Below are 25,337 nucleotides of genomic sequence, written 5' to 3'. Positions count from 1 at the left end.
CTTCCCATCTGGTAAGATGATGATTTGCACCATGGTGGTCAACTCTGTGTTAAGCATCAGGTGTCACTCAGGAGCAACAGTCTGGCATGACGGTCTCCGCTGCTTTTGTTGAGGGTGCAGGAAGACAGTGTGATGAGAAGGTGCTCGATGCACAATCCTGTGATTTCTCTGGGCCCTCTTCTCAGGCAGCTGATTGTTTTGTTTCTGCTCACTTCTTCTAATGCCCTTCCTAACTGTCAGCCTCCAGAGGTCACAACTGTCACCCAGCTGTCAGTGTCAATATCTGACATCTTTGCCCGTGGATGTCCTTGTAGAAGAGGTATTGGAGCTCATGACCCAGTAGTTACTTCACCATACGGTGGTCTTTAGGTATATGACAGTCATCCATCGAATGAATGTAGCCAAGCCAGCACACCGTCCTGACTTCAAACTACATCGCCATTATTTCACTGTCACCGGATCAAAATCCAGGAACTCTCTCCCAAACAGCACTGTGAGTGTACCTACAGCTCAAGAAGGCAGATTCCCCCACCTTTTCAAAGGCAATTAGGGATGGGAAATAAATGTTGGCCTAGCCAACGATTCCCACATCCTGTGAAAGGCTAAAGAAGAAAACAACAATGGCTTAGCAATGAGTGCACATTGATGGAATTAGCACACTCCAGGACCTGAGTTGTTGACCATATCCTGCCAAGAGATGCCAGGAGGATACATGAGACAGAAGGTGTAAACTGTTCAGCTTTTGCTCCTCCTTAGCAGATGTTGCCCAGGTCTCTGCAATGTAGAGGAGTGCACTGAAATAGGCTTGGTGGACTCAGGTTTCTGTTGTTCCACTATTAGCTTGGACATAACTGCAGCTTTTGCAATGCGCGTGTTGATTTCAGCATCAAATGATAAGATTGCTGGATTGTGGAGTCCAGATATGTGAAGGTATTAACTTCCAGCGTCACACTGCTGATGATGACACATGGCAGTGTGGCAACATCCAGGTCATTGATATTTATCTTCCTGATGGTCAAATCAAATACTTTACAGACAAAAAAACAAACATGAAAAATGTTCAACATGCGTGTGGAAACCAAAGCTTAAAGTAGAGCTGGGAGTCGGGGTTCAGGAGCTTCCATCACGTCAGAGAAGAACTTTAAGGCAGAGTTTTGTAGGGCTTTTTCTTTAAAGTAAGGGAAGCTGAATGAAGACAATCATTTGCAGGATAATAGTGTAGGACAATGATCAGAAGTAACAGAAGGAAAAAGATATTAAATGGGGTGAGCTTTGGGTGAGTGATGCCACATCTCGAGGAAGAAACAGAGAAATGCAGCTTCCAATTTTCCCATTTTAGGGAATCTGGTCCACAGAGAGAAAGTCTTCTCCTGGTCCACACAGAGAATGTCTTCGCCTCCTTACTAGCAGTGAAGGTGCATTTACTGGCAGTGAAGGTGCATGGGCAGCATGGTGGCACAGTGATTAGCACTGGTACCTCAATGCCAGTCTAGGTAGGGTGATCTTTTGGAGGGTCAGTGCAGACTTGATGGGCCAAATGGCCTCCTTCTGTACTGTAGGGATTCTATGAGAGTCTATCCATTTGTTAATACTAGTGCTCCTCAGTACAAAATGTTAAATACGGCACAGTCAGGCTGGAGGAACATCATCTTGGATCTCAGATGAGCAAGTCTGAACAGCTTTCTGTCAGTCCGTGTGACGGCCTGAAGACATGTGATAGCAGCAAAGAGAAGAATACACCAAAGAGCATTGATGCCAGGACACAACCTTGTTTGAGCCCACAGCAGATCTCAGGTTCCGATGTTGCCGACATAGCTGATCGTATCCATTATATTGTCATGGAAAGAGAACACGTTGAGCAGCTTTGATGAGCTGCCAATTTTCCTCCAGCAACTCAACAGACCACCTCTGCTCAAATGTCTTGGGTGAGCTCAATGAAGACAATATATAATGGTCTCCTTTGTTCACAGCATTTCTCTTGCAGATGATGGACTGAGAAAATGTCAATTTAGTTCTTCCAATTCTGAAAGCACATGAGCAAATACTTTTTCTACAATGCTCAGCAGGGAATTGCCTCAAGATTGTTGCAATCTCTACGGTTGCCCTCGCTCTTGTACAGGGTCACAATCTTTGCATCACACATTTTGGGGCACAAACTCTAGAAGTGATAGGCAAGTTCATATAGTTGCTGGTGTGCTAATTTCCCATGCATGATAAATACAGCTGGCATAGTATCAGCATCTAGAGCTTTGTTAATGATAAAACAGATCAACCATCTCAGTTCTAGGACATCACTGCAGGAGTTCCTCAGGGTAGTGTCCTAGGCCTAACCATCTTCAGCTGCTTCATTAATGACCTTCCTTCCATCATAAGGTCAGAAGTGGAGATGTTTGTAAATGACTGCACAATGTTCAGCACCTTTCGTGACTCTTCAGATACTGAAGCTGTTCATGGCCAAATGCAGCAAGACCTGGACAATCTCCAGGCTTGGGCTAACAAGTGGCAAGCACCATCTGCTCTACACAAGTGCGAGGCAATGACCATCTCCAGGAAGGAGGACGTAATCTGTGTCGTTGACATTCAAGGGCATTACCATCGGTGAATCCCCACTAACATCATTCTGGTGGTTACCATTGACCAGAAACTGAACTAGCCAAATAAAGTGGCTACCAGAGCAGATAAAAGGCTAGGAATCCTGCGGTGAGCAATTTATCTCCTGACACCTCCCCCCCAAAGATCCCCCATTGTGGGTTTGATATTCAGTTGTGCCATGACAAGTAGACTTTCTATGGGGTCTAGAGCTTCTTCACCGACAGTGTTGCGCTCCCAGAATACAACTTAAGGTAGTGCTCACCTCATATGAGTGGCACGGTAGCACAGTGGTTAGCACTGTTGCTTCGCAGTGGCAGGGTCCTAGATTTGATTTCCGGCTTGGATCACTGTAGTGCAGAGTCCGCACATTCTCCCTGTGTCTCCATGGGTTTCTCCCGGGTGCTCTGGCTTCCTCCCACAAGTCCCGAAAGACATGCTGTTAGGTGATTTGGACATTCTGAATTCTCCCTCACCCCCAAACAGGCGCCGGAATGTGGCGACAAGGGGCTTTTCACAGTAACTTCATTGCAGTGTTAATGTAAGCCTACTTGTGACAATAAAGATTATTAAATCCATTACTCCAACTGTTTATTGCAGGTGTGATAACTTTCTCTGCCTTTGTTTCCAATGAAACTATTTTCTTTGCTGGTGGACCTTTCTGTAGTTTTGATTGAGTCATACATTCCCTGTGTCAGAATATCCGCTGGTTCTTCAACAGAGTCATAACCAGTAGTCAGTAACGCATTGCCGAGCAGTCTGTTTAACTTTACTTTGAACAGCTCTTGGTGCATTCAGTTTTTCGCTTGGATCTCACAGGATCACGGAATTGTCCTAATGAAGAACGAGGCCATTTGTTCTTCGTGTTTGCACCAACTTTCCAAATGAGCATCTCACCTAATACCATTTTTCCCATCTTCTCTCCGTATTCCTGCACATTATTCCTTTTCAGGTAATTGATTCCCTTTTGAATGCTTCAATTGAATCTGCCTGAACCACAGTATCAAGACCCTAACTACATGCTGCATAAAAATGTTTCTCCTCATATCAGTTTTGCTTCTTTTACTAATTACTTCCCAATGGAACTAACATATGGGGAGGTTTTAAATTAGTATGGCAGAAGGTTGGGAACCCATGTGTAGGCTTAGATAGGTCAGATTCAGATCAGAAACAGAGAGGTAGAACATTAGTAAGTGATGCAGTCAGTGACTCGGAAAGGCAAAAGAAGCAAGGGGTAAAAAGTGGCGTTCAAAAGAAATTGAAAAGGAACTCCTGCAGTGATGTCCTGTAGCTGAGATGATTGACCTCCAACCATCTTCCTTTGTGCCAGGTATAACTCCAACCATCGGAGAGTTTTCTCCCTGATTCTCACTGACTCCAGTTTAGCTAGGGCTCGTTGATGCCATACCTGGGCAAATACTGCTTTGATGTCAAGGGCAGTCACTCTCACCTCTGGCATTTAGCTCGTTTGTCCATGTTTGAACCAAGGTTGTAATGAGATCAGGAGCCGAATGACCTTGGCGGAACCCAAGCTGAGCATCTGTGAGCAGGTTATTTCTGAGTAAGTGTCACTTGATAGCATTGTTGATGACTCCTTCCATCACTTTGCTGATGGAGTACCGACTGATAGGGTGGTAACTGGCTGGGTTGGATGTGTCCCGTATATGTACAGGACAGACCTGGGCATTTTCCACATTGCCGGGTAGATGCCAGTGTTGTAGCTGTACTGGAACAGCTTGGTTAAGGGTATGGCAAGTTCTGGAGAGCAAGTCTTCTGTACTATTGCCGGAATATTGTCAGGGCCCATAATCTTTTCAGTATACAGTGCCTTCAGGCATTTCTTGATATCACGTGGAGTGAATTGTAGTGGCTGAAGATCTGTTATCCTGGGGACCTCTGGAGGAGATCAAGATGGATCATTCACTCAACACTTCTGGTTGAAGATTGTTTCGCCCCCACAACCCAAAGATGTGCAGGGTAGATGGATTGGCCACGCTAAATTGCCCCTTAATTGGAAAAATGAATTGGGTACATTTTTTTAAAAAGAAGAAAAGAAAAGCTTGGTCTTTTGCACATATATGCTGGGCTCCTCCATTAGCGAGATGGGGGTATTTGTAGAGCCTCCTTCTCCAGTGAGTTGTTTAATTGTCTACCACCATTCACAGTTGGATGTGGCAAAACTGCAGAGCTTAGATCTAATGCGTTTGATGTGGAATTGCTTGGCTCTGTCTATTACTTGCTGCTTATGCTGTTTGGCACACAAGTAGTCCTGTGTTATAGCTTCACCATGCAACATCTCATTTTTCGGTATGCCTGGTGTTCCTCCTGGCATGCTCTCCTGCACTCTTCACTGTACCAGGGCTGATACCCTGGCTTGGTGGTAATGGTAGGGAGGGGGATATGCTAGGCCATGAGGTTGCAGATTGTGGTTGAATACAATTCTGCTGCTGATGGCCTACAGCGCCTCATGGATGAGCAGTCTTGAGTTGCTAGATCAGTTTGAAGTCTATCCCATTTAGGTGGTAGTGCGATGGAGGTTTTCCTCAATGTGAAGACGGGACTTTGTCTCCACAAGGACACGCTTGAGGATTATTTTCCAATCTACACTAGACACAGGTGGTGTGCCGGGGGACTGAAGGAATGTGAATGTGGTTCCATAGTTTAAAAAGAGTACGAAGGAAAGGTCAAACAGTTATAGGTCGATTTGTCTTACTTTGGTGATGGGCAAATTGTTAGAATCAATCCTGAGAGATTGGATAAATTGTCACTTAAAAAGACAAGGACTTGTCATGGATATTCAGCATAGCTTTGTTAAGGGAAGGTCATGCCATGCAAATTTGATCAAATTCTTTGAGGGAGTGACAAGGAGGATTGATGAGGGTAATGAAGTGGATGTTGCCGATGTGGATTTTAGTAAGTGATTTGACAAGGTCGCACATGGTAGATTGGTCAAAAGCCCATGGGATACATGGTCATGTGGCAAAGTTGGCTTAGTAATAGGAAACAAAGGACAATGGTTATCCTTGCGAATGGAAAGCTGGGAGAAAGAATGCTAGGATCCCAAAGAAGGTCCTACAAAAAACAAAATTCAGAGGGGGTTAGCCCTCCCAAACCTACAATTCTACAACTGGGCAGCGACAAAGCCGAGCGAATAAGGGAATGGATCAAGGAGCCAGAAGCCGAGTGGGTGCGAGCGAAGGAGGCCTCCCACAAGGGGTCCTCCCTCCGGGCCCTCGCCATGACGGCACTCCCATCCCCACCCAAAAAATACTCCAGCAGCCCGGTGGTGATATCCACCCTCCAGTCCTGGAACCACCTACGGCAGCAATTTGGCCTGACCAAAATCTTGATCAAAGCTCCCATCTGCAACAACCATAGATTCACACCAGCACTGACTGACGCTACCTTTAAAAAGTGGGGACAGGATGGAGGGACACTGACAGTTAGGGACCTATATACGGATGGCAGGATCGCAACACTGGACGAACTGACGGGGAAATTCCAGCTAGCCGGGGGAACGAGCCAAGGTACCTGCAACTCAAAATCTTTGTACGAAAGGGGACAAGAATGTACCCACAACTACCATGACAGACATTACTGGAAGAGTTACTGGGCGCAAGCATCCTAGATAAAGGGAACTGGTAGAAAGGGCCGACACCATACTGGACGCAACAAGAAATAAATGTGAGGAAGACCTGGGGATTGAAATAGAGTGGGAACTCTGGAGTGAAGCACTGCATGGGGTCAACTCCACCTCCACGTGCGCAAGGCTCAACCTGACGCAACTAAAAGTGGTACACAGAGCCCACTTAACAAGAACTCGAATGAGTGGGTTCTTCCTGGAGGTGGAGGATAGATGCGAACAGTGCCAAGGAGGCCCGGCCAACCATGCCCACATGTTCTGGTCTTGCCCCAGAAATTGAGGCAATTTCCGAAATGGTGGGGATGAGGGTGGAGCCAAGCCTGAAAGTGGCGGTCTTCAGGGTATTAGACCAGCCAGACCTATTTTTGGGAAGGAGGGCGGAAGCCCTTGCCTTTGCCTCCCTGATCGCCTGCCGTAGAATCCTGTTTGTCTGGTGACCAGCAGCACCACCCAAAGCTGCGGACTGGCTGTCCGACCTCTCAGAATCTCTCCAAATGGAGAAAATCAAATTCGCCATCCGAGGGTCAGACGACGGCTTCCACAGAATGTGGGAGCCATTCACCCAATTGTTCCGGGACCAGTCTGTGGCCAACAAACATGCAGAATAAGAGCCAAGAATCAGGAGAAAGTAGCCAAGGCCCGGGAGAAGCAAGTAACAACACCAACACCAGATCCATTCCCATATTGCCCTCTCTGTATTGGACATAACTAATGTAATTGTTTCTCCGGCACCCAAATGTATATGTACCTCCCCAGCTCACCCCCCCCCCAAACAGGTGCCTACTTATTTGTTGAACATAATATTGCTAACTGAACAGAGTTGCTGTTTTTAACCTAGTGTACAATATCCTACCAGTTTGTTTTTCTCTCTATATATATATATATATATATTATATACACATTTTAATCTGTGTACATAACTGTAAAAACATGTTCAAAAACCCAATAAAAAATCATTTATTAAAAAAATGATAGCTGTAAGCTTCAAAATTACATAGATGGGTTGGTGGAGAAGGCAAGAAAGGTGCAGATGGAGTCCCGCTTGGACAAGTGTGGGGTGATGCATTTAGGGAGGTCAAATAGTAAAAGGGAATATACAATAAATGGGAATATACTGAGAGGGGTTGGTGAAGTGAGAAACCTTTGCATGCAAGTGCACAGGTACCTAAAGGTAGCAGTTGAGGTCTTTAAGGTTGTAAAGAAGGCATATGGAATGCTGTCCTTCATTAGCAGAGATATAGAACACAAATGTAGGGATTATAATGGGGAATTGTTTAAACGCTGGCGAGGCCACAGCTGGAGCACCGTGCGGAGTCCTGGTCACCACATTACAGGAAGGACATAATTGCTCTGGAGAGAGTGCAGAGAAGATTTACTAACATGTTACCAGGGCTGGAGAATTGTAGCTATGAGGAGAGATTGGAGAGATTTGGGTTGTTTTCCTTAGAACAGAGAAGGCTTAGGGGTGACATGATTGAGGTATCCAAAACTTTTTTTGGGGGGAAAGAGAGAGATAGAGTAGACAGGAGGAACCGGTTTCCCTTAGCAGAGAGTTCAAAATCAAGGATTAGAGGGAGCAGGAGGTAGCAGTTTTTTTATGCAGAGGGTGGTGGGGTGTCTAAATTCACTGCCTGAGTTGGTGGTGGTGGTGGAGGCAGAGACCCAAAAAAGTTCCTGGATCTGCACCTTAAATGCTGTAAGCTGCAGGACTATGGGCAGGGTGCAGGAAAATGGGATTAGAAAGGGCACCTGTGTGTCTTTGGGTCAGCATGGACAAGATGGGCTGAATAGCCCCTTCTGTATTGTATCATTTCTATGGTTATATAGTATGGTGGATGTTGATAAGAAGATGGAATTTCTGCTTTTACTGAAAAGTCTTGGATTGCATCTTCATCCACGTGCACACCAAGGAATGATCAGTATCAACATCAGCCCGGAGGTGGCTGCATGCATTGAGAATACTGTTCAGAGAGTCACATCAGATCCAGCTGGTGCTAATGCCCTCATCTTGGGAGTATCCGGGACACACTAAGGCATGGTTTGCTCTGAAATAAGGTGTTCATTACATATAGCTCGTGGCATTAGCAAAGTTCAAGAAATGGCAAAAGTGAGGCAAGTGGTGGCTGATCAGTGGAACATGGCAGAGACAGCCCGCAGTGTCTGTTCTCCATGCCAATCAAGTTGGACTTATTACTCATAGTAGCTGCCTCCAGTGTTATGTTAAGGCGTACTTTAGTGAAACTGAAGCCACCTCTCCAGCACGCAGGAGACGGCAACATTTATGAAAACCTTGGCCCGAATGTCAGGGTCCCCTTCGCAACATTCCCAGTTGAGTCCAAAGGAATGCAAAGTACTATGTTTGGCACCGACATGGTTGCAGAAGTTGTTGAAAAGATGACATGTGTAGGTATCAGTCCACCTTTGAGGTCCACTCCAGGGGCGTCATTCTCCGACCCCCAAGGGGGGGGGGGTGGTTAGAGTAGGCTGGGCTCTGGGGGAGTGCCGGGAGGGGGTCCGTGCTGGGGTGGAGGTTGGGGGGAGGGGGGGGGTCCGCGCCGGGGTGTAGGTTGGGGAGGGGTCCGTGCCGGGGTGGAGGTTGGGGGGGGTCCGTGCCGGGGTGGAGGTTGGGGGGGGGTCCGTGCTGGGGTGGAGGGGGGGGTCCGTGCCGGGGTGGAGGTTGGGGGGGGGTCCGTGCCGTGGTGGAGGTTGGGGGGGTCCGTGCTGGGGTGGAGGTTGGGGGGGGGGGGGGTCCGTGCTGGGGTGGAGGTTGGGGAGGGGGTCCATGCCGGGGTGGAGGTTGGGGGGGGGGGGTCCGTGCCGGGGTGGAGGTTGGGGGGGGGGGGGGTCCGTGCCGGGGTGGAGGTTGGGGGTTGTGGGGGGTCCGTGCCGGGGTGGAGGTTGGGGTGGGGGGTCCGTGCTGGGGTGGAGATTGGGGGGGGGGGGGGGGGGTCCGTGCTGGGGTGGAGGTTGGGGGGGGGTCCGTGCTGGGGTGGAGGTTGGGGAGGGGGTCCGTGCCGGGGTGGAGGTTGGGGAGGGGGTCCGTGCCGGGGTGGAGGTTGGAGGGGGGGGGGGGGTCCGTGCCGGGGTGGAGGTTGGGGGGGTTCCGTGCCGGGGTGGAGGTTGGGGGGGGTCCGTGCTGGGGTGGAGGTTGGGGGGGGGGGTCCGTGCTGGGGTGGAGGTTGGGGGGGTCCGTGCTGGGGTGGAGGTTGGGGAGGGGGTCCGTGCCGGGGTGGAGGTTGGGGAGGGGGTCCGTGCCGGGGTGGAGGTTGGGGAGGGGGTCCGTGCAGGGGTGGAGGTTGGGGGGGGGGAGGGGTCCGTGCCGAGGAGGGTGATGGGAGGGCAAGTGAGTTGGTCCACCTGGCCAGGTGCCAGCCTCCAACAGTTGGACCCATGCGGTCCATGCCACCTGGCTGGGGGGAGGTGGGGATATGGGCAATGATGACATGTCGTCGTTCCCCTCCCCCCCCCACCAGGCCGTCATGTTTTCAGATCATCCAGCGATGTTGGCCGCCGTGTTGGCAGCCGCTCATGTCTATGTTGCCCTGGAGGAGGAGGAGCGTGCCAGAGAGTCGGCGCAGGCTGCCGCAGAGGGGCAGGCGGCAGCCGCCCAGGCTGGAGGGTTACCTGACCGACAGGACGAGGAGGGGGAGGAGGACGTCGCGGCCCCACGGCAACGGAGGCACCCGAGGGCGCCCCTTGTGTACCGGCCCCGGCAGTCATACCAGGACCTCACGGACCGGGAATGCAGGAGGAGACTCCGGATGAGCCGGGAAACCGTGGCACACATCTGCCACCTGCTGGCACACCTGTCACCGCGTGGCACTGGCGGGGGACACCCTCTCCCCGTGTCCGTCAAGGTTACGGTGGCCCTGAACTTTTATGCAACGGGGTCATTCCAGGCACCGAGTGGGGACCTGTCCGGCATATCGCAGACATCGGTGCACCGGTGCATCCGGACAGTGACAGATGCCCTTTATGCCATGGCGCACCGCTACATCCGCTTCCCCGTGGACCGGGCCAGCCAAGATGCCCGGGCCGTGGGCTTCTCTGCCGTGGCCGGGTTCCCCATGGTCCAGGGCGCGATCGATGGGATGCACGTCGCCGTGCGGCCACCTGCAGATAACAGGGCCGTGTTCAATAACAGGAAGGGGACCTATTCGATGAACGTACAGGTGGTCTGCGACCACCGCATGATGATCCTGCACGTCTGCACCCGTCACCTAGGCAGTGTACACGACTCATTCGTGTTGTCGCGGTCATCCATCCCCGGCATGTACGAGTGACGCCATCCCCGGCTGAGGGGCTGGTTGCTGGGCGACAGGGGCTACCCATTGCGATCGTGGCTGATGACGCCTATACGGAGGCCACGCAATGAGGCGGAGAACCGCTACAATGATGCCCATGTAGCGACAAGGGGAGTGATCGAGAGGTGCTTTGGCGTGCTGAAGATGCGTTTCAGGTGCCTGGACCTCTCTGTATCGGTCAGATAGGGTCGGCCGCATCATTGTGGTGTGCTGCGTCCTGCACAACATAGCCCAGCAGAGGTGCGATGTGCCGCAGGCAGAGGAGGGCGGAGTGGAGGAGCAGCAGGAAGAGGCACAGTCCTCCCCAGATGAGGGGGATGGGGGCAATGGTCAGGGCAGACGGGGTAGACACAGGCGGGTGGCTGTCCACCGTTACCGGCTGGCCCAGCGGGCACGGGACAGACTGATAGACGCCCGCTTCACTGACTAGATGGGCGTGGGAATCGGGTAGTATGGCCACAGACCGCACACCATGGCAATAGCCGACCACCCACAACCCCCACCCAACCACCCACCCAGCACCCTCACCAACCCCACCCGCATGCACACCACCCCCCCCCCATTGCCGATCCACCGGCGGCACAACGGGCCGGGCTCACACAGTTGCGGGTGGACGCGTGTCTATCGCAGGCCATGGAGGATGACGACAACCCGCCCTGCGATGAGCTCCTGGCTCTACATCGTTGGACTATGTCTGACCCATGGCCACAGTACCACCATCCACCCGGACCATCCCTGCATGCGGCTGTGACACTGCAGCGCACGGTCCCGTCCTCTGCCCGGGGGATGTTGATGGCGGCCCAGGGGGAAGGGGGCAGACTCACCTGGGGCTGAGGTAAGACCACCCCCTCACACACACACTTGCGCTCAACGTACATGACACGCCCGCACACTTTGGACAGAGCACAAAGGCAGCTTCGGTAGGTGTAACATTGACTTTAATAACCAAAGGAGTTCATGCACAAGCCCTAGCCCCTAAAACTCATCTGTGCCCTGCACCCGTGCCAACTTACTCAGTGTCTAATTGTTTGGCCTTACGGGCCCTTTGACTACGTCTACGTGGTTCCCCAGACGGTACAGCAGAACTAGAGGTGGACTCCTGTGATTCCTGCCCTCTGACACTGGATCCCTTTGGCGGCCGTTTCCTGGGGCGTCCTGGCCTAGATGGGCCAGGCTGCGGCCCGGGCGACTGGGATGGCGAGCTGCCAGCCTGTTCTGCCCGTTGCCCACCCGACGCACCTGGGACGGAAGGGGGGGGGGGGGTGTGTCCGAGGTGTCGCAGTGTACCGGGACCTCCCCTACAGAGGGAGCCGGGACGGACCACACCACCTCCTCCTCCCTCGGGGTGCCCGATGGCCCCCAGGCCTCTACATGGGTGGGGGATGCGAACGGACTGGCCATCCGACGCCTCCCCGACATCTGGCGCTGCCAGTCCTGGAGGCCCGTGCTGGTATCGACAGGGGTCTGCAGGTTTGCAGCCATGGAGCCCAGGGTGTTGGCAAACCCTGTCTGTGACAGTGCGACGCCGGCTCGCACATGGCCACTGGCGCCGATGCCCTCAGCGATGGCCTGCTGAGACTGGGCCATGGCCTGCAGAGACTGGGCCATGGCCTGCAGAGACTGGGCTGTGGCATTGAGCGCCTCTGCCATCTGGCGCTGGCACTGGCTCATGGCCTCCTGTGAGAGGGCAGCCATTTCCTGGGCCACAGACGCCGCCTGCAAGGAAGGCCCCAGGCCTCGCAAACCGTTCCCCATGTCTGACACCGTCGCAACCATTGCCTCCACCGCGGACGCCACCCGTGCGGTGTCAGCCTGGGTGGCACGCATGACCGGGACCACTCCCAGCTCCTGGACGCGGGTGGACTCCTCCACCTGCGACCACAGCCGCCGCAAGCCGCCCGTCACCCTCTTCGCTCGTCTCCGGGTCGGTGGTTGCATCGGATCTATGTGTGGGTGTGGTAACTGCAGGAACCCGGGACCCATCTGGGCGGCAGATGTTCGCTTGGCCTGGGCTGCCCTCCGACCGCCCGGTCCCTCTGCTGCTCCTACCTCCACCTGCTGTACCGGGACGGCTGTGTTGTGCGCACCAGTGAGTGTACCAGACGCCTCATCACTAAAGTGCCCAACCGTGGTGAGTGTTTCTGCGATGGTGGAGGGTGTTGGTGACAGCAGTGGCGTTGTGTCGTGCTCTTCGTCCCACTCTGACTCCATGGCACTTTGGGGTGGGGGTTCGTCTCCACCCATCCACTCTGAGTCACTGTCCGGTATTTCGTCTTCCTGGGTAGTGCTGTCCCGGGTAGTGCTGTCCCGGGTAGGGGTGTCCCGGGTAGGGGTGTCCCGGGTAGGGGTGTCCTGGGTAGTGGTGTCCTGGCTCGGATGTGACGGGGGCCTGTGGCTGCCCCCCTCATCGCTGGGTGGTCGCTCCCGCACGTGACGGGGGTGTCGTCTCCCTGTTGCTCCAGGTCTCTCCGTCTCCCGTGGTGTGCGAGGGGCATCCTGCGGGTGTCGCATGCTGGAGGGTCCGGGTCTCTCCGTCTCCCGTGGTCTCCGAGGGGCATCCTGCGGGCGTCGCATGCTGGAGGGTCCGGGTCTCTCCGTCTCCCATGGTCTCCGAGGGGCATCCTGCGGGCGGTCTGCATCTGCGGGGATGGGTGCCTGGACGTTTGGTCCTGCGATACACAATGAAGCATGCATGGTTAGACATCAGGCAGTGATCAGGTGATACGGGGGAGGGGGATATAGGGGAGGGGGGATATGGGGACGGGCTGTCGGTGGCTCACTTGCTGGTGGGCCCCCGACCTCTGCATCAGCAACCTCCCGGTCCTCAGGTCTGCCAGCCAGTTCCAGGGCCCTTTCCTCGTGTACGGTCAGTGGGCTCTCATCAGCGGGCCCTCCTCCAGTCCTCACATGCTCCCTATTGTTGTGTGCGCGCTTCTCCTGTGGGGGGGGGGGGGGGTGGCAGGGGTAAAAGGCAACAGTGTTAGGCAGGTATATGATTGCACGCCATTGGTTGCGCGTGCATTGCAGAGGTTAAGGTTAGGGCTGGATTCACTTGGGGATATGGGGGATATGGGGGAGGGGGGGGATATGGGGGAGGGGGGATATGGGGGAGGGGGGATATGGGGGAGGGGGGGATATGGGGGAGGGGGGGATATGGGGGAGGGGGGGATATGGGGGAGGGGGGGATATGGGGGAGGGGGGATATGGGGGAGGGGGGAATATGGGGGGATATGGGGGAGGGGGGGATATGGGGGAGGGGGGATATGGGGGAGGGGGGATATGGGGAGGGGGGGATATGGGGGAGGGGGGATATGGGGGAGGGGGGATATGGGGGAGGGGGGATATGGGGGAGGGGGGGATATGGGGGAGGGGGGGATATGGGGGAGGGGGGGATATGGGGGAGGGGGGATATGGGGGAGGGGGGATATGGGGGAGGGGGGGATATGGGGGAGGGGGGATATGGGGGAGGGGGGATATGGGGGAGGGGGGGATATGGGGGAGGGGGGGATATGGGGGAGGGGGGATATGGGGGAGGGGGATATGGGGAGGGGGATATGGGGGAGGGGGGATATGGGGGAGGGGGGATATGGGGGAGGGGGGATATGGGGGAGGGGGGATATGGGGGAGGGGGGATATGGGGGAGGGGGGATATGGGGGAGGGGGGATATGGGGGAGGGGGGATATGGGGGAGGGGGGATATGGGGGAGGGGGGATATGGGGGAGGGGGGATATGGGGGAGGGGGGATATGGGGGAGGGGGGATATGGGGGAGGGGGGATATGGGGGAGGGGGGATATGGGGGAGGGGGATATGGGGGAGGGGGATATGGGGGATATGGGGGAGGGGGGATATGGGGATGGGGGGGGATATGGGGGAGGCTCACCCTGCCTGCTCTGACGAGGTCGTTCACCTTCTTGTGGCACTGGGTGCCTGTCCGTGGTGTCAGGGCCACAGCGGTGACGGCCTCTGCCACTTCCCTCCACAGACGCCGGCTGTGGCGTGGGGCAACTCTGCGGCCGTGCCCGGGATACAGGGCGTCCCTCCTCTGCTCCACCGCGTCCAGGAGCGCCTCCACATCGCGTGACTCGAACCTCGGGGCTGAGCGACGGCCAGCCATCCAGTCCGGTGTTGCGGTCGGGTGTTCCGGTCGGGTGGGGGGGAGCAGCGCGGCCTTATGAGCCGTCACGCCGTGCAGCGCGTATGACGCTGCACGGCGTGAACCACTGCGCAAGCGCGGATCCCGTTACGTCGCTGCTAGCCCATTTCGGGCCGGAGACTATCGACCCATTTTTCTGACGTGCGCAAGTGGGATTTGCGCCGTTTTTTGCGCCGATCGGCGGACTTTCCGCCGATAACGGAGAATTTCGCCCCAGATTTGGCTTTTATTCTCAGTCTTCAACTCTCCTAACGTATCCACAAAAGGCAGTGGAGTTTTTCAACCCGAGCTGGGAATTTGGTTCATGAGTGCCAGGGCATGCCCACATGCCAGTAGGCCTGCACACTACATGTCTGGGGTCGAAACTCAAGAGTTTCTCTGAAGATTCAACCTGGGTTGTGCGGGACCCAGTTTCCACAAGTCACAACAGCTGACGTTTCATCAATGGAGAGGTTGTGCATTGACAGGGAAAGACATTTGGCTCTTTTTTTGCATTGCTGCTAGCCAGCAGTGTGGGCTGAAAACTAGAAGCGAACTAGCATGCAAAAGCAGAAAGCTTGCTCACTCTCTTCACCCACTTAACTAGACGTATCAACCTTTGGAACAAAAAGGTTTAATTTATGTAGATAAATAGAGCCATATCTGCATGGACAGCACAGTTTTAAAAAAAAATTGAGTACCCAATTCATTTTTTTCAATTAAGGGGCAATTTAATGTGGCCAATAGACCTACCCGGCACATCTTTGGGTTGTGGGGGTGAAACCAACGGAAACACAGGGAGAATGTGCAAACTCCACACGGACAGTGACCCAGGGCTGGGATCGAACCTGGGATTTTGGTGCTGTGAGGCAGCAGTGCTAACCACTGCGCCACTGTGTTGCCCTTTTACAGCACAGTTAAGTTCCCATCAACAGAAATGAGTAATTAACCAGATTGATTGAGCGAGAAATCCTCGCTAGAATGCCAGGTGAATTCCATTCTCTTTTTGACTTGTGTTACGGACTCTTTAATGTTGCAGTAGTCTACAGGACCATAATGTAACATCTCAATTCGAGAATAGATTTGACAATACAGTACTTGCTCAGAACTGCAAAGAGTGGGAGTTGAAGCCACTACCTCCAGCAATGTAGCTAACTTGTAATACGTTTCTATTAAATATCTATCTTTTTTAAACTTGCTGGCAATCGGAAAAAGAACGTTTAATAATTAATTTAACAAGATTAATCAATTATGGTCTTAACTAAAATTTATCTTAAAAATAAAGTGGACTTCTTTAGTTGTAGCGGGAAAGGACCATATGTTCCTGTAGATACTTACAAGATATGTTGACATGCATATCCAGGAAAATCAATTAGACAGTAGAATTTCAAATAAATATTAATATCTCCTTGCCCAAAATAATGACTTAAATGAACTAGGAGGCCCTTCATACCTGTTCCACTATTCAATTAGATCATGGCTGATTTAATTATAACTTTACCTCCACATTCCCATCTCTCTGATAACCTCTCACCCCCTTCTTTATCAAGAATCTATCCACCTCTGCCTCAAGATATTCAAGGGCTCTGCTTCCACTGCCTTTTGAGGAAGAGAGTTTCAGAGACACTCAATCCTCAGAAGAAAATTCTCCTCAGCTCTGTCCTTTATGGGGAAGCCCTTCCTTTTAAAGGAAGCCCCTAGTACTAGATTCTCCCACAAAAAGAAACATATTCACCAAACCCACGCCATCAAGACCCCATGTTTCAATCAGGTCGCCTCTTACTCTTCTAAACTCAGCCTAGGCTGTCCAAACTTTCCTCATAAGACAACTCGCCCAATTCAGGTATTTAGTAAAACTTCTCTGAACCTCTTCCAACGTATTTACACCCTTCCTTAAATATGGAGACCAATATGTGACCTCACTCAATGCCCTGTATAACTGAAGCATAACCGCCCTACTTTTGTATTCCATTCACCTCGCAATAAATTAGAACATTCAATTAGCTTTCCTAATTACTTGTTGTAGCTACAGACTAACCTTTTGTGATTCATGCATTAGGATCCTTCTGCATCTCAGAACTCTGCAATCTCTCACCATTTAGAAAATATGTTTTACTTTTCCTGTCAAAATGGACAATTTCACACTTTCCAGCATGATACTCTATTTCCAGGTCTTTGTCCACTCACCTCACCTATTTATATCCCTTTGTGGCCCCCTGGTGTCCTCTGCACATCTTATTATCCTCCAATCTTTGTTTCATCACAAATTTAGCAATCATACTTTCGATCCCTTCAATCAAGTCATTTATATAAATTGTAAAAGTTTGAGGACCCAGCATGGATCCCTGTGGCACACCACTCGTTACATCTTGCCAACCAGAAAACGGTTCATTTGTGTCTACCCTGTTGCTACAACAGAAGTTATGGAGTGTGGACCATCCGGTTCCCCGTGATCTCTACAGAATACAAACTTCCCCGGTAACGTGGCGGGGCCTCCCCTTTAACAAGGGGAGCGCTCATAGTATAAAAATCCTGACCTGGGTGCAAGTCGGGGCGGGAGACCCTTTGGGGAGTGGAGAGCATTTGTGTTTTGAGAATAAACCATTATATGTTGCATCCTACCTCTTGTTCAATGTGTGTTCACTCTGCGCAGATTCCACACCTCTTGTTTCCTGTTAGCTAGACTTGTTGGAAAATCTCCAAATTTTAAAAATCATTTCACTGCTCTTCACAAAACTACACTGCAACAATGCAATCATAATCAATGAGTTACCTTGTTAATAAGTTAGATGTTGCCATATGAATATAGGCAACTTATTTGTCTAAACAACAGTGAAGAGCATTTAGACAATAAAAGCCGTAACTACAGGAAATCCAGTTGCAATGAAGGCTTTCATCTGAAATATTTACCATTACTGCCTCTTTCAAATGTTGACTAACAGGTCAGTTTCTGTTCTAACTATTCACTGGAATGTAACGAACAGTATTTAATCTGCAAATAAAACTGTTTACCTCAGCAGCTTGCCAAAGGATATCTACATTCTTATTTTTTCTTGCATGGACATTTTGGCCAAGAAATCTCAACAGTTCAGGCAGACATGTCTGACTCCGGGATCGAGGTAAACCTAAAGAAAACACATATTTTGAAGAAATAAGCTGAATAAAAGCAGGGAAATACTGGCCATTTTATTTGTGAAATTTGACTTACACTGCAGATGGTTCATGCTGTACACTGACTTTCACTGAACTAGCCATTATATAAAGTTTGTGACCGAGGCATTAAGTGATGTTTACATCAATTACATCACAGCCGTTTACTGATCTTATATTTCCTCTATATGCAGCATATCTAAACAATAACCTCTGGCTTCAGTTCTTAAAGAACAATGAATCGATACCATGAATTGAAGCCATTGGGACAAAGTTGTATGGGATATTTTCAAAGTGTAAATCAATGTTAGACTTAATCAACAGGTTCATAAGATATAGGAGCAGAATTAACCCATTTGGCCCATCGCATCTACTCCTCCATTAGATCATTTCCACCGTCCTGCCCGTTCTCCATAACCCTTTAACCCATTACCAATTAAAAATCTGTCTAACTCCTCCTTAAATTTACTCACTGCCCCAGCATCCACCGCTCTGGGGTAGCAAACGCCACAGATTCACAACCCTTTGGGAGAAGTAGTTTCTCCTCAACTCTGTTTTAAATTTGCTACCTCTTATCATAAGACTGTGGCCTCTTGTTCTAGAATGTCCCACAAGAGGAAGCAACCGCTCCACGTCTACTGTATCCATACAATTTAACATTTTGTATACCCTAATTTGATCTCCTCTCATTCTTTTAAACTCTAGAAATCATAGGCCTACACTGTTCAATTTCTCTTCATATGACAAACCCTCATCTATGGAGTCAACCTAGTGAACCTCCTCTGAACTGCCTCCAATAAGGGGACCAAAACAGTACACAATACTCCAGGTGTGGTCTCACCAATGCCTTGTATAGTTGCAACAACACTTCCTTACCGTTATATTCTATTTATTTAGCTACAAATGCCAACATTCCATTCACGTTTTTTATTATCTGATGTACCTGCATGCTAGTTTTCTGTGACTCATGAACCACGACACCCAGATCTCTGCAACGGAGCACCTTGAAGTCTCTCCCCATTTACATAATAAGCTGCCTTCCCATTTTTCTGACCAAACTGCATGACCTCACGTTTATCTATGTTAAACTCCATCTGCCAAATTTTGGCTCACTCTCCTAACCTGTCTATATCCAATTGTAAGGTTCTTATTTCCTTATTCCAACTTACTGTCCCACCTATTTTTGAGTTGTCTGAAAATTTGGCTATAGAACCTTCTATCCCTGTATCCAAGTCATTAATATAGATTGTAAATAGCTGGGGCCCCAAGGACCAAACCTTGTGGCACCTCACTAGTTACATCTTGTCATCCAGAAAAAGACCCATTTATCCCAACTGTGTCTTCTGTCCGCCAGCCAGTCTTCTATCCAAACTAATAAATTACTCCTAATCCCATGTGATCTAACCTTGTGAATGAACCTTCTGTCCGGCACCTTATCAAACACCTTCCGGAAGTCCAGATATACTACATCCCCATTATCCACTTTGCTTCTTACATCTTCGAAGAATTCTAGAAAATTAGTCAAACATAATTTGCGCTTCATAAAACATGCCGACTCTGATGGATAACAATTTGACTTTCCAAATGCCCTGATATTACTTCCTTGATAATTGATTCTAACAATTTCCCAACAACAGATGTTGTAATTTCCCACATTCTGCCTCCCTCCCTTTTTGAATAGGTTAGCATTTTTTCGATCCACTGTAATCTTTCCCTTGCCGAGGGAATTTTGGAATATTATAACCAATGGATCTATCTCTGCTGCCACTTCCTTAAACACCCTAGGATGTAGGCCATCAGGTCGTCAGTGATACAGCAGGTTTTACAAATCATGCGTATCATTAAACAAAGTTAAAATAGTAGTCGCGGATAATGCCTTGTTTTACATGGATGAGATTTGAAATTTAAAATTAATTGGAACTTTTCAAACTTTGCATAGCTTCTTGAAATTCGTGTATAGCATGGTGACTGACTGACCCAAGACTTTTCACCCATCCCTCTGGTTTGTGCAACCAAAATAATTAATCCTTTACTTCCATTTTTGTCAAGTCATTAAGAATGTAATATCAGATCAGCTGTGGAACTTCTGTCACTGATTCAGTGACAAAAGAAACAGCAGAAGAGAGAAAATCAGAGGGTGAAGAAAGAAGCAAGAATACCAAAAACTGCAAGAAAAGAAGCATGCTCCTCCATCCAGGACTAATAATGGGAAGTAAATGACCCACTTTAGACTACAAATTGTTGCCCGAGTTTATTCTACTTATAAATTTGTTCAAATGGTTGAAAGTTTAAGATCCACTTCAAGCACCTGAGCTTTTGATGAAATGTTAGGCACCTCTGGTTTGGGGTGCAAGGGAGGGACAGCACTCCTCACAGGCAGGCTCACTGCACTTGACTCATATTTAATGGTCATTGGTGCTCTCACATATGACTCCAAACAATTATTAGCATGTGACAGTGGCCACATCAGGTAAACTGTTTTGGCAGGGTGGGCCAAACCAGACGACGGTAGCTGTCAGGTCTCTAACCGTCAGTAACTTGGGGATTTTTTTTATCCTGCCATGCAAATACTGATTCAGTGGACAGGACAGTGAAGGCCAATCAAAGGTCCAATGGTCTGGAAGATGGATAATAATAATAGCTTATTGGCACAAGTAGGCTTCAATGAAGTTACTGTGAAAAGCCCCTAGTCACCACATTCCAGCACCTGTTCGGGGAGGCCGGTACAGGAATTGAACCCGCGCTGCTGGCATTGTTCTGCATTACAAACCAGCTGTTTAGCCCACTGTGCTAAACCAGCCCCATTCAGCATTGCATTGTGGAATGTGTAGAGCTTCACAAGACAGAAGAAATTCTCATCAACCACTGCAACTGTATCTCCTGCTGTCTAGGATCGTCTTGTCACTCAAACAAGGTCGGTGAAAGCAAGAGTCAAGCTGATGACGAGCAACTCTCCCTTCACCATAATTCAATCCATGTGCATGCTCATCATCTTTCCATCATCTGTCATCCATCATTTATCTGTCATGATAATTGGTGAATAATACTGCAGCAGATATGGATTGACTGAGATGCAGCTGCAGACTGGCACACATGTAGCTGTGCAAGTCACTAATGGAACTAAAGAGGACCGTGTGCTACCACCAAATCACTTCAGCATGTTTTTCTTCCATGTAGTGATCCTGGCATCAAAATCAGATATCACATGGACGGGATGCTGCTTAATCAGAGATGGCTCCAGGCAAAGTCCAAGGCACATTTTGAGATTCCCTCTTTGCCATTGATTGTGCAATTATTGCATGTGAAGCTCTGAACCAGCAATATAGGTAGAACAGACTTGTTCTCCAAACCATGCAACAACTTCGGCCTTACAATCAGCACAAAGAAAATTTACGTAATGTATCAGCCTGTTCCACTGCTGTAGCGCTATCCTGTATCCAAAAGTAACTGAATGATTATGGCCAGTGCCTCGGCAATTTTCACCCTCACTTCCCTCAGCATCCTTGGATGTACTCTCTCCAGTCCTGGTGATTTATCAACTGATAATACAGACAGCATTTCTTATACTTCCCTTCCATCAACTTTAGCCCATCCGGTGTCTAATTTATTTCCTTCTTCGCTATAACTTTAGCAGCAGCGGCAGCTCCCTTGGTAAAGGCAGATGCAAACTGCTGATTTGATATCTCAGCCATCCCGTTTGCCTTCATCCACAGATCCCCTTTTGGTTCATAATCAGCCCCACCTTTCCTCTGGACTACCTTTTTACATGCCATAGAAGAATTTTGGATTTCCTTTTATGATAGTTGCCAGTCTCTGCTTGTACACTCTTCTTGTCTCTCATTTCCTTTTCCATTGCCACTCTGAGCTTTCTACACTCAGTCCGATTCTCATTTTGAGGGCCACCTGTAGGTGGGAAAGCAGCCGATGGACCCATAAAATAGGGCGCCATGCCATTGGTAATGCAGGAGCAACTGAGTAACTTGGTCTCACATTCACATGTACATAACTTCAACTTTCTACACTACCCCCATATTTTCCTTATTCCTTAATTTCCTTAATACTCCAAAATCTACCAACCTCTATCTTGAATAAAGAACCCCACAGCTGTCTGGGTTAGAGGCGTGGCCATGTGCTTTAGATTCCATAGCCAAAGGAAATACTTTCTCAGCATCTATCCTGTCAATTTTCCTAACAATTTTTTGTTTCAATTCTAAACTCCAGGGAATATAGTCCCAGTCTACTTGATCTTTCCTCATACGTCAATCCTCTCATTCCAGGATCAATTAGTAGACATTAGTTGAATTTGATCCAGGTAAGGAGTCCAAAAGTGCACACTATACCCCATGTGTGGCTTCAATGCCTTGTATAACTGCAGTAAGCCTTCATTATTCTTATAATTCAATCCCTTTGTAATGAAAGCAAACATATCATTTGCTTTCCTGACTGCTTGTTGAACCTGCATGTTAACTTGGATTCATGTATAAGAACACTCAGGTCCCTTTGAAAATAAACATTTCTCAGTCTCTTGCTGGATACAAATATTCTGCATTTACATTTTCCTACTAAAGTGGATAATTTCACACTTTGCCATATTGTATTCGATCTCTATGCAGCTTCAATGGGCAGAACCGTATGCTCTTTAAAAACGGTCAGGGGTTGGACCCATTTCCAGGTCCCAACCCCATGTGGGTTGTAATTGAAAATATGGGAAAATGTGTCATTTGAAACATGGAAGTCTGGCAATATCTGGTCTGAGAGAAACATGAGAGGATACAGGGAAAGATCCCACAAAGGGTTAACAGCAGCTGCCAGAGCAGGATTGTAAAATGCAGATAACCTTGGTCAAGCAGGCTTAGCAAACAAGACAAACAGGATTTTGAATGAAGCCAAAAACAATGGCTCACACCTTCATTGAAAGTAACTATCTTAGTAATCATCTGGAAAAGAATGGATGAGGTTCAGTTGAATTTGGTGATAATTCTAGGTGTGAAAATTTGCTAATACCAGGTAAATTAAAGAAAACTGGAGACGATCAGTCTACGAGAAACATAATTCAAAGCCAAAATTATGAGCTGAGGACACAATTGGAAAATAAAACTATAGAAATGACAGGAATTAAAAGTAACACCTCTTGAAGTCAAAGCATTTTGAACATCACAAAGGACACAATGTAATCAGATCTATGAGATGAAGTCATGTCAAAATGAATACTTAGTTGGATTAGAAAGTTTAGATCAAAGATACTTTTTACAATCAAAGTGAAAAGAGTTACTTTACAATAAAGTAATAAAAACTAGATAACTGTTAGAAAAATATATAAACCCGAAGAAAGGAAACAGCAGCCAGAACCAGAACTCAGAGCGAGGCGGAGAAGCAAAGTCAGAATACAGTCAGCTCGGCCATGGGAAAGAGACAGTGCAAAGCAGCTGAGCTAAAACAGCTAATACATCTAAGGAAGACTAGAATTTAAAGAGTAGGCAGAGTCAGCTCAGAGATAGCCAGCAGAGCTAGCTCTCATAGCTCGGTACATGGGAAAGACAGGACACAGCAACCGAGCTCATCAGCAAATACATCTAAAGAAGACCAGGCTTTAAAAAGATTGGTTGTCAAGGTGGGCCTGAAGGTCCCTTCAACCAGCCAGAAGGATCCAGAAGCAAGATCTTGTTACCTTTCTGTAAAGACAGTAATTGCAGCTTTTAAAAGAAAAAATATAATAATAAAATAACTTAATTTAACCTGAAATAGTGGTTATTCCAATGTCTACTTTACTTACTTTGCAATGCGGGACCCAGGATTGATGCTACTAAGTGGTAAGTAGATGAAATCTTTGTTGAAGGTATGGGTTATACCAGGGGATAACTTGAAAACAGTTTGACCTGAATAGCACCCACTGAAGCTTGCATTGGAGTCGGGAAGTGAGAATCTTGGATCACCATTTAGAATGTCGGCCCTTTTTGGCATAGGGGGACTTCCAAGAATAGTGGCGAGTTTTCAAAAACAGGGTCAGAGATGCACGGAAAGGGAGAGTCTTCTCGAAGGCAGCCAATTAAAGGGTAGGAGGTTTAAGGTGTGAGCACAGGGCATCGAGGCCCGCTGAAATTGAGGCCGGCTGCCCACAGTGAGACATCAGTAGGGGCACTGTTGAGGGTCAGACTGATGGAGCTGCAGGGAGCCACTTCAGCCACCATTAGTGTCTGAGGAACAGAATGCAAAGTTCACTGCATAGGCCATTGGAGCCACCTGTCTTTATGATTTCTTCAATCAATATCAAGGCTGGAATACGGCAGACAGCAGTCAAGCTATTTATTGCTGGTGAGTTCTTTAACATCCTCAGAATAAAGAGGGTCCAAATTCATGCTGTGAGGCTTTTCACCTGCTGACACAGCTCACAACATTCCAGAGCAGTGGAAAATCAGGGCTAATCAGCTGTTTAACTGCCTTGACGGAAAACCCGCTGCTACCGGTGGACAGGTCCTGCTGCAGAAAACGCAGCTCCACAAAGATCTTTTAAAGGTGAGAACATGCCTGGGAGTGCAGCCAACCAAACCAATTTGTTCAAAATTTCTGAATCCAAAGACGCTGCCATGGGACTAGTAGGAGTTCAACCTGTGTGCTCTCCGCAACGCTTACTTTTTGCACCAGAGTTGGTATATTGTGAGTAAACATTGGATATGTTGGATGGTTCTCCTCATCCAAGTTATTAATATTGCAAATAGCTTAGGCCCAAACACTGGTCCTTGCAGTACCTCACTAGTTACAACCTGCCAACCCCAAAACATCCCATTTATTACTACTGTACTCTGTCCATAAATCTTCAATCCATGCTAATATATCAGCCCAATCCTCTCATTTTATGTAACTCTTTAGCACCAAATGTTAATGTTATGAAAGGCATCATTTAAAAAAGGCATTAATTTAATTTTACTTAAAAAAAATATGGAAAGCAAACATAAGTTCTTATTTCATAGTATGAGACATTCATAGAATCAAAATAAACATCCGTAGCATAAGCATACAATAAGACTTTAATCTACATATGCAAAGCTCACTTAAGGCAGTCATACATAGCTTATCCACTTTCAAATGCAAGCAAAACAGACCACCTCACCTTTTCATAACCTCCATTTGCTCCAATTCTGCAATTCATTTTCGTTGGAGGCTTGAGACACGAAAACACGTTGCATTCAAATTCACACATGTATGAATTAAACAATTTCAAGATTAAGCAATCTTCGAACATCAAGTATAAAAACAATTAGATTTCTGTAACTAAATTGCTCACTGTAGTGTTGCTGGTATAGCTTTACATGATGGTTCACTTAATCAGAGAAAGGAAGAATGCAGAACAGAGCACTGTAGTTCATAACTACATATACTTACAATCATCAGGCAAAACCTCCTTGAACTGTTCATAGTAGGAGTTCAGACGACCCAAACTCTCTCCATTAATTGCTTCTTGTAAGGATGTGTCGCCGAACCTAACCCAGATAAAACATGAACACAAATATGGGTCAAAT

General features: G+C 48.7%; 1 protein-coding gene across 9 annotated transcripts in view; it reads right to left on the bottom strand.

Annotated features, from left to right (window-relative positions):
• The window catches only part of LOC140392026 (inositol polyphosphate-4-phosphatase type I A), a 249,394-nt gene that overhangs the window by 10,562 nt on the left and 213,495 nt on the right, over nt 1–25,337 (bottom strand). For all 9 annotated transcript variants that reach the window (XM_072477194.1, XM_072477195.1, XM_072477198.1 and 6 more), the window contains 2 exons: nt 25,201–25,298; nt 17,683–17,795 (listed from right to left, as the gene is read on the bottom strand). In XM_072477194.1, the coding sequence (XP_072333295.1) occupies nt 17,683–17,795; nt 25,201–25,298 (211 nt within the window). The remainder of the gene's footprint in view (nt 1–17,682; nt 17,796–25,200; nt 25,299–25,337) is intronic.

This window comes from Scyliorhinus torazame, chromosome 15, assembly GCF_047496885.1.
Source record: "Scyliorhinus torazame isolate Kashiwa2021f chromosome 15, sScyTor2.1, whole genome shotgun sequence".
Lineage (NCBI taxonomy): Eukaryota > Metazoa > Chordata > Chondrichthyes > Carcharhiniformes > Scyliorhinidae > Scyliorhinus > Scyliorhinus torazame.
The sequence above is the reverse complement of the archived record's forward strand: the minus strand, read 5'-3'. Positions and strand labels throughout refer to the sequence as shown.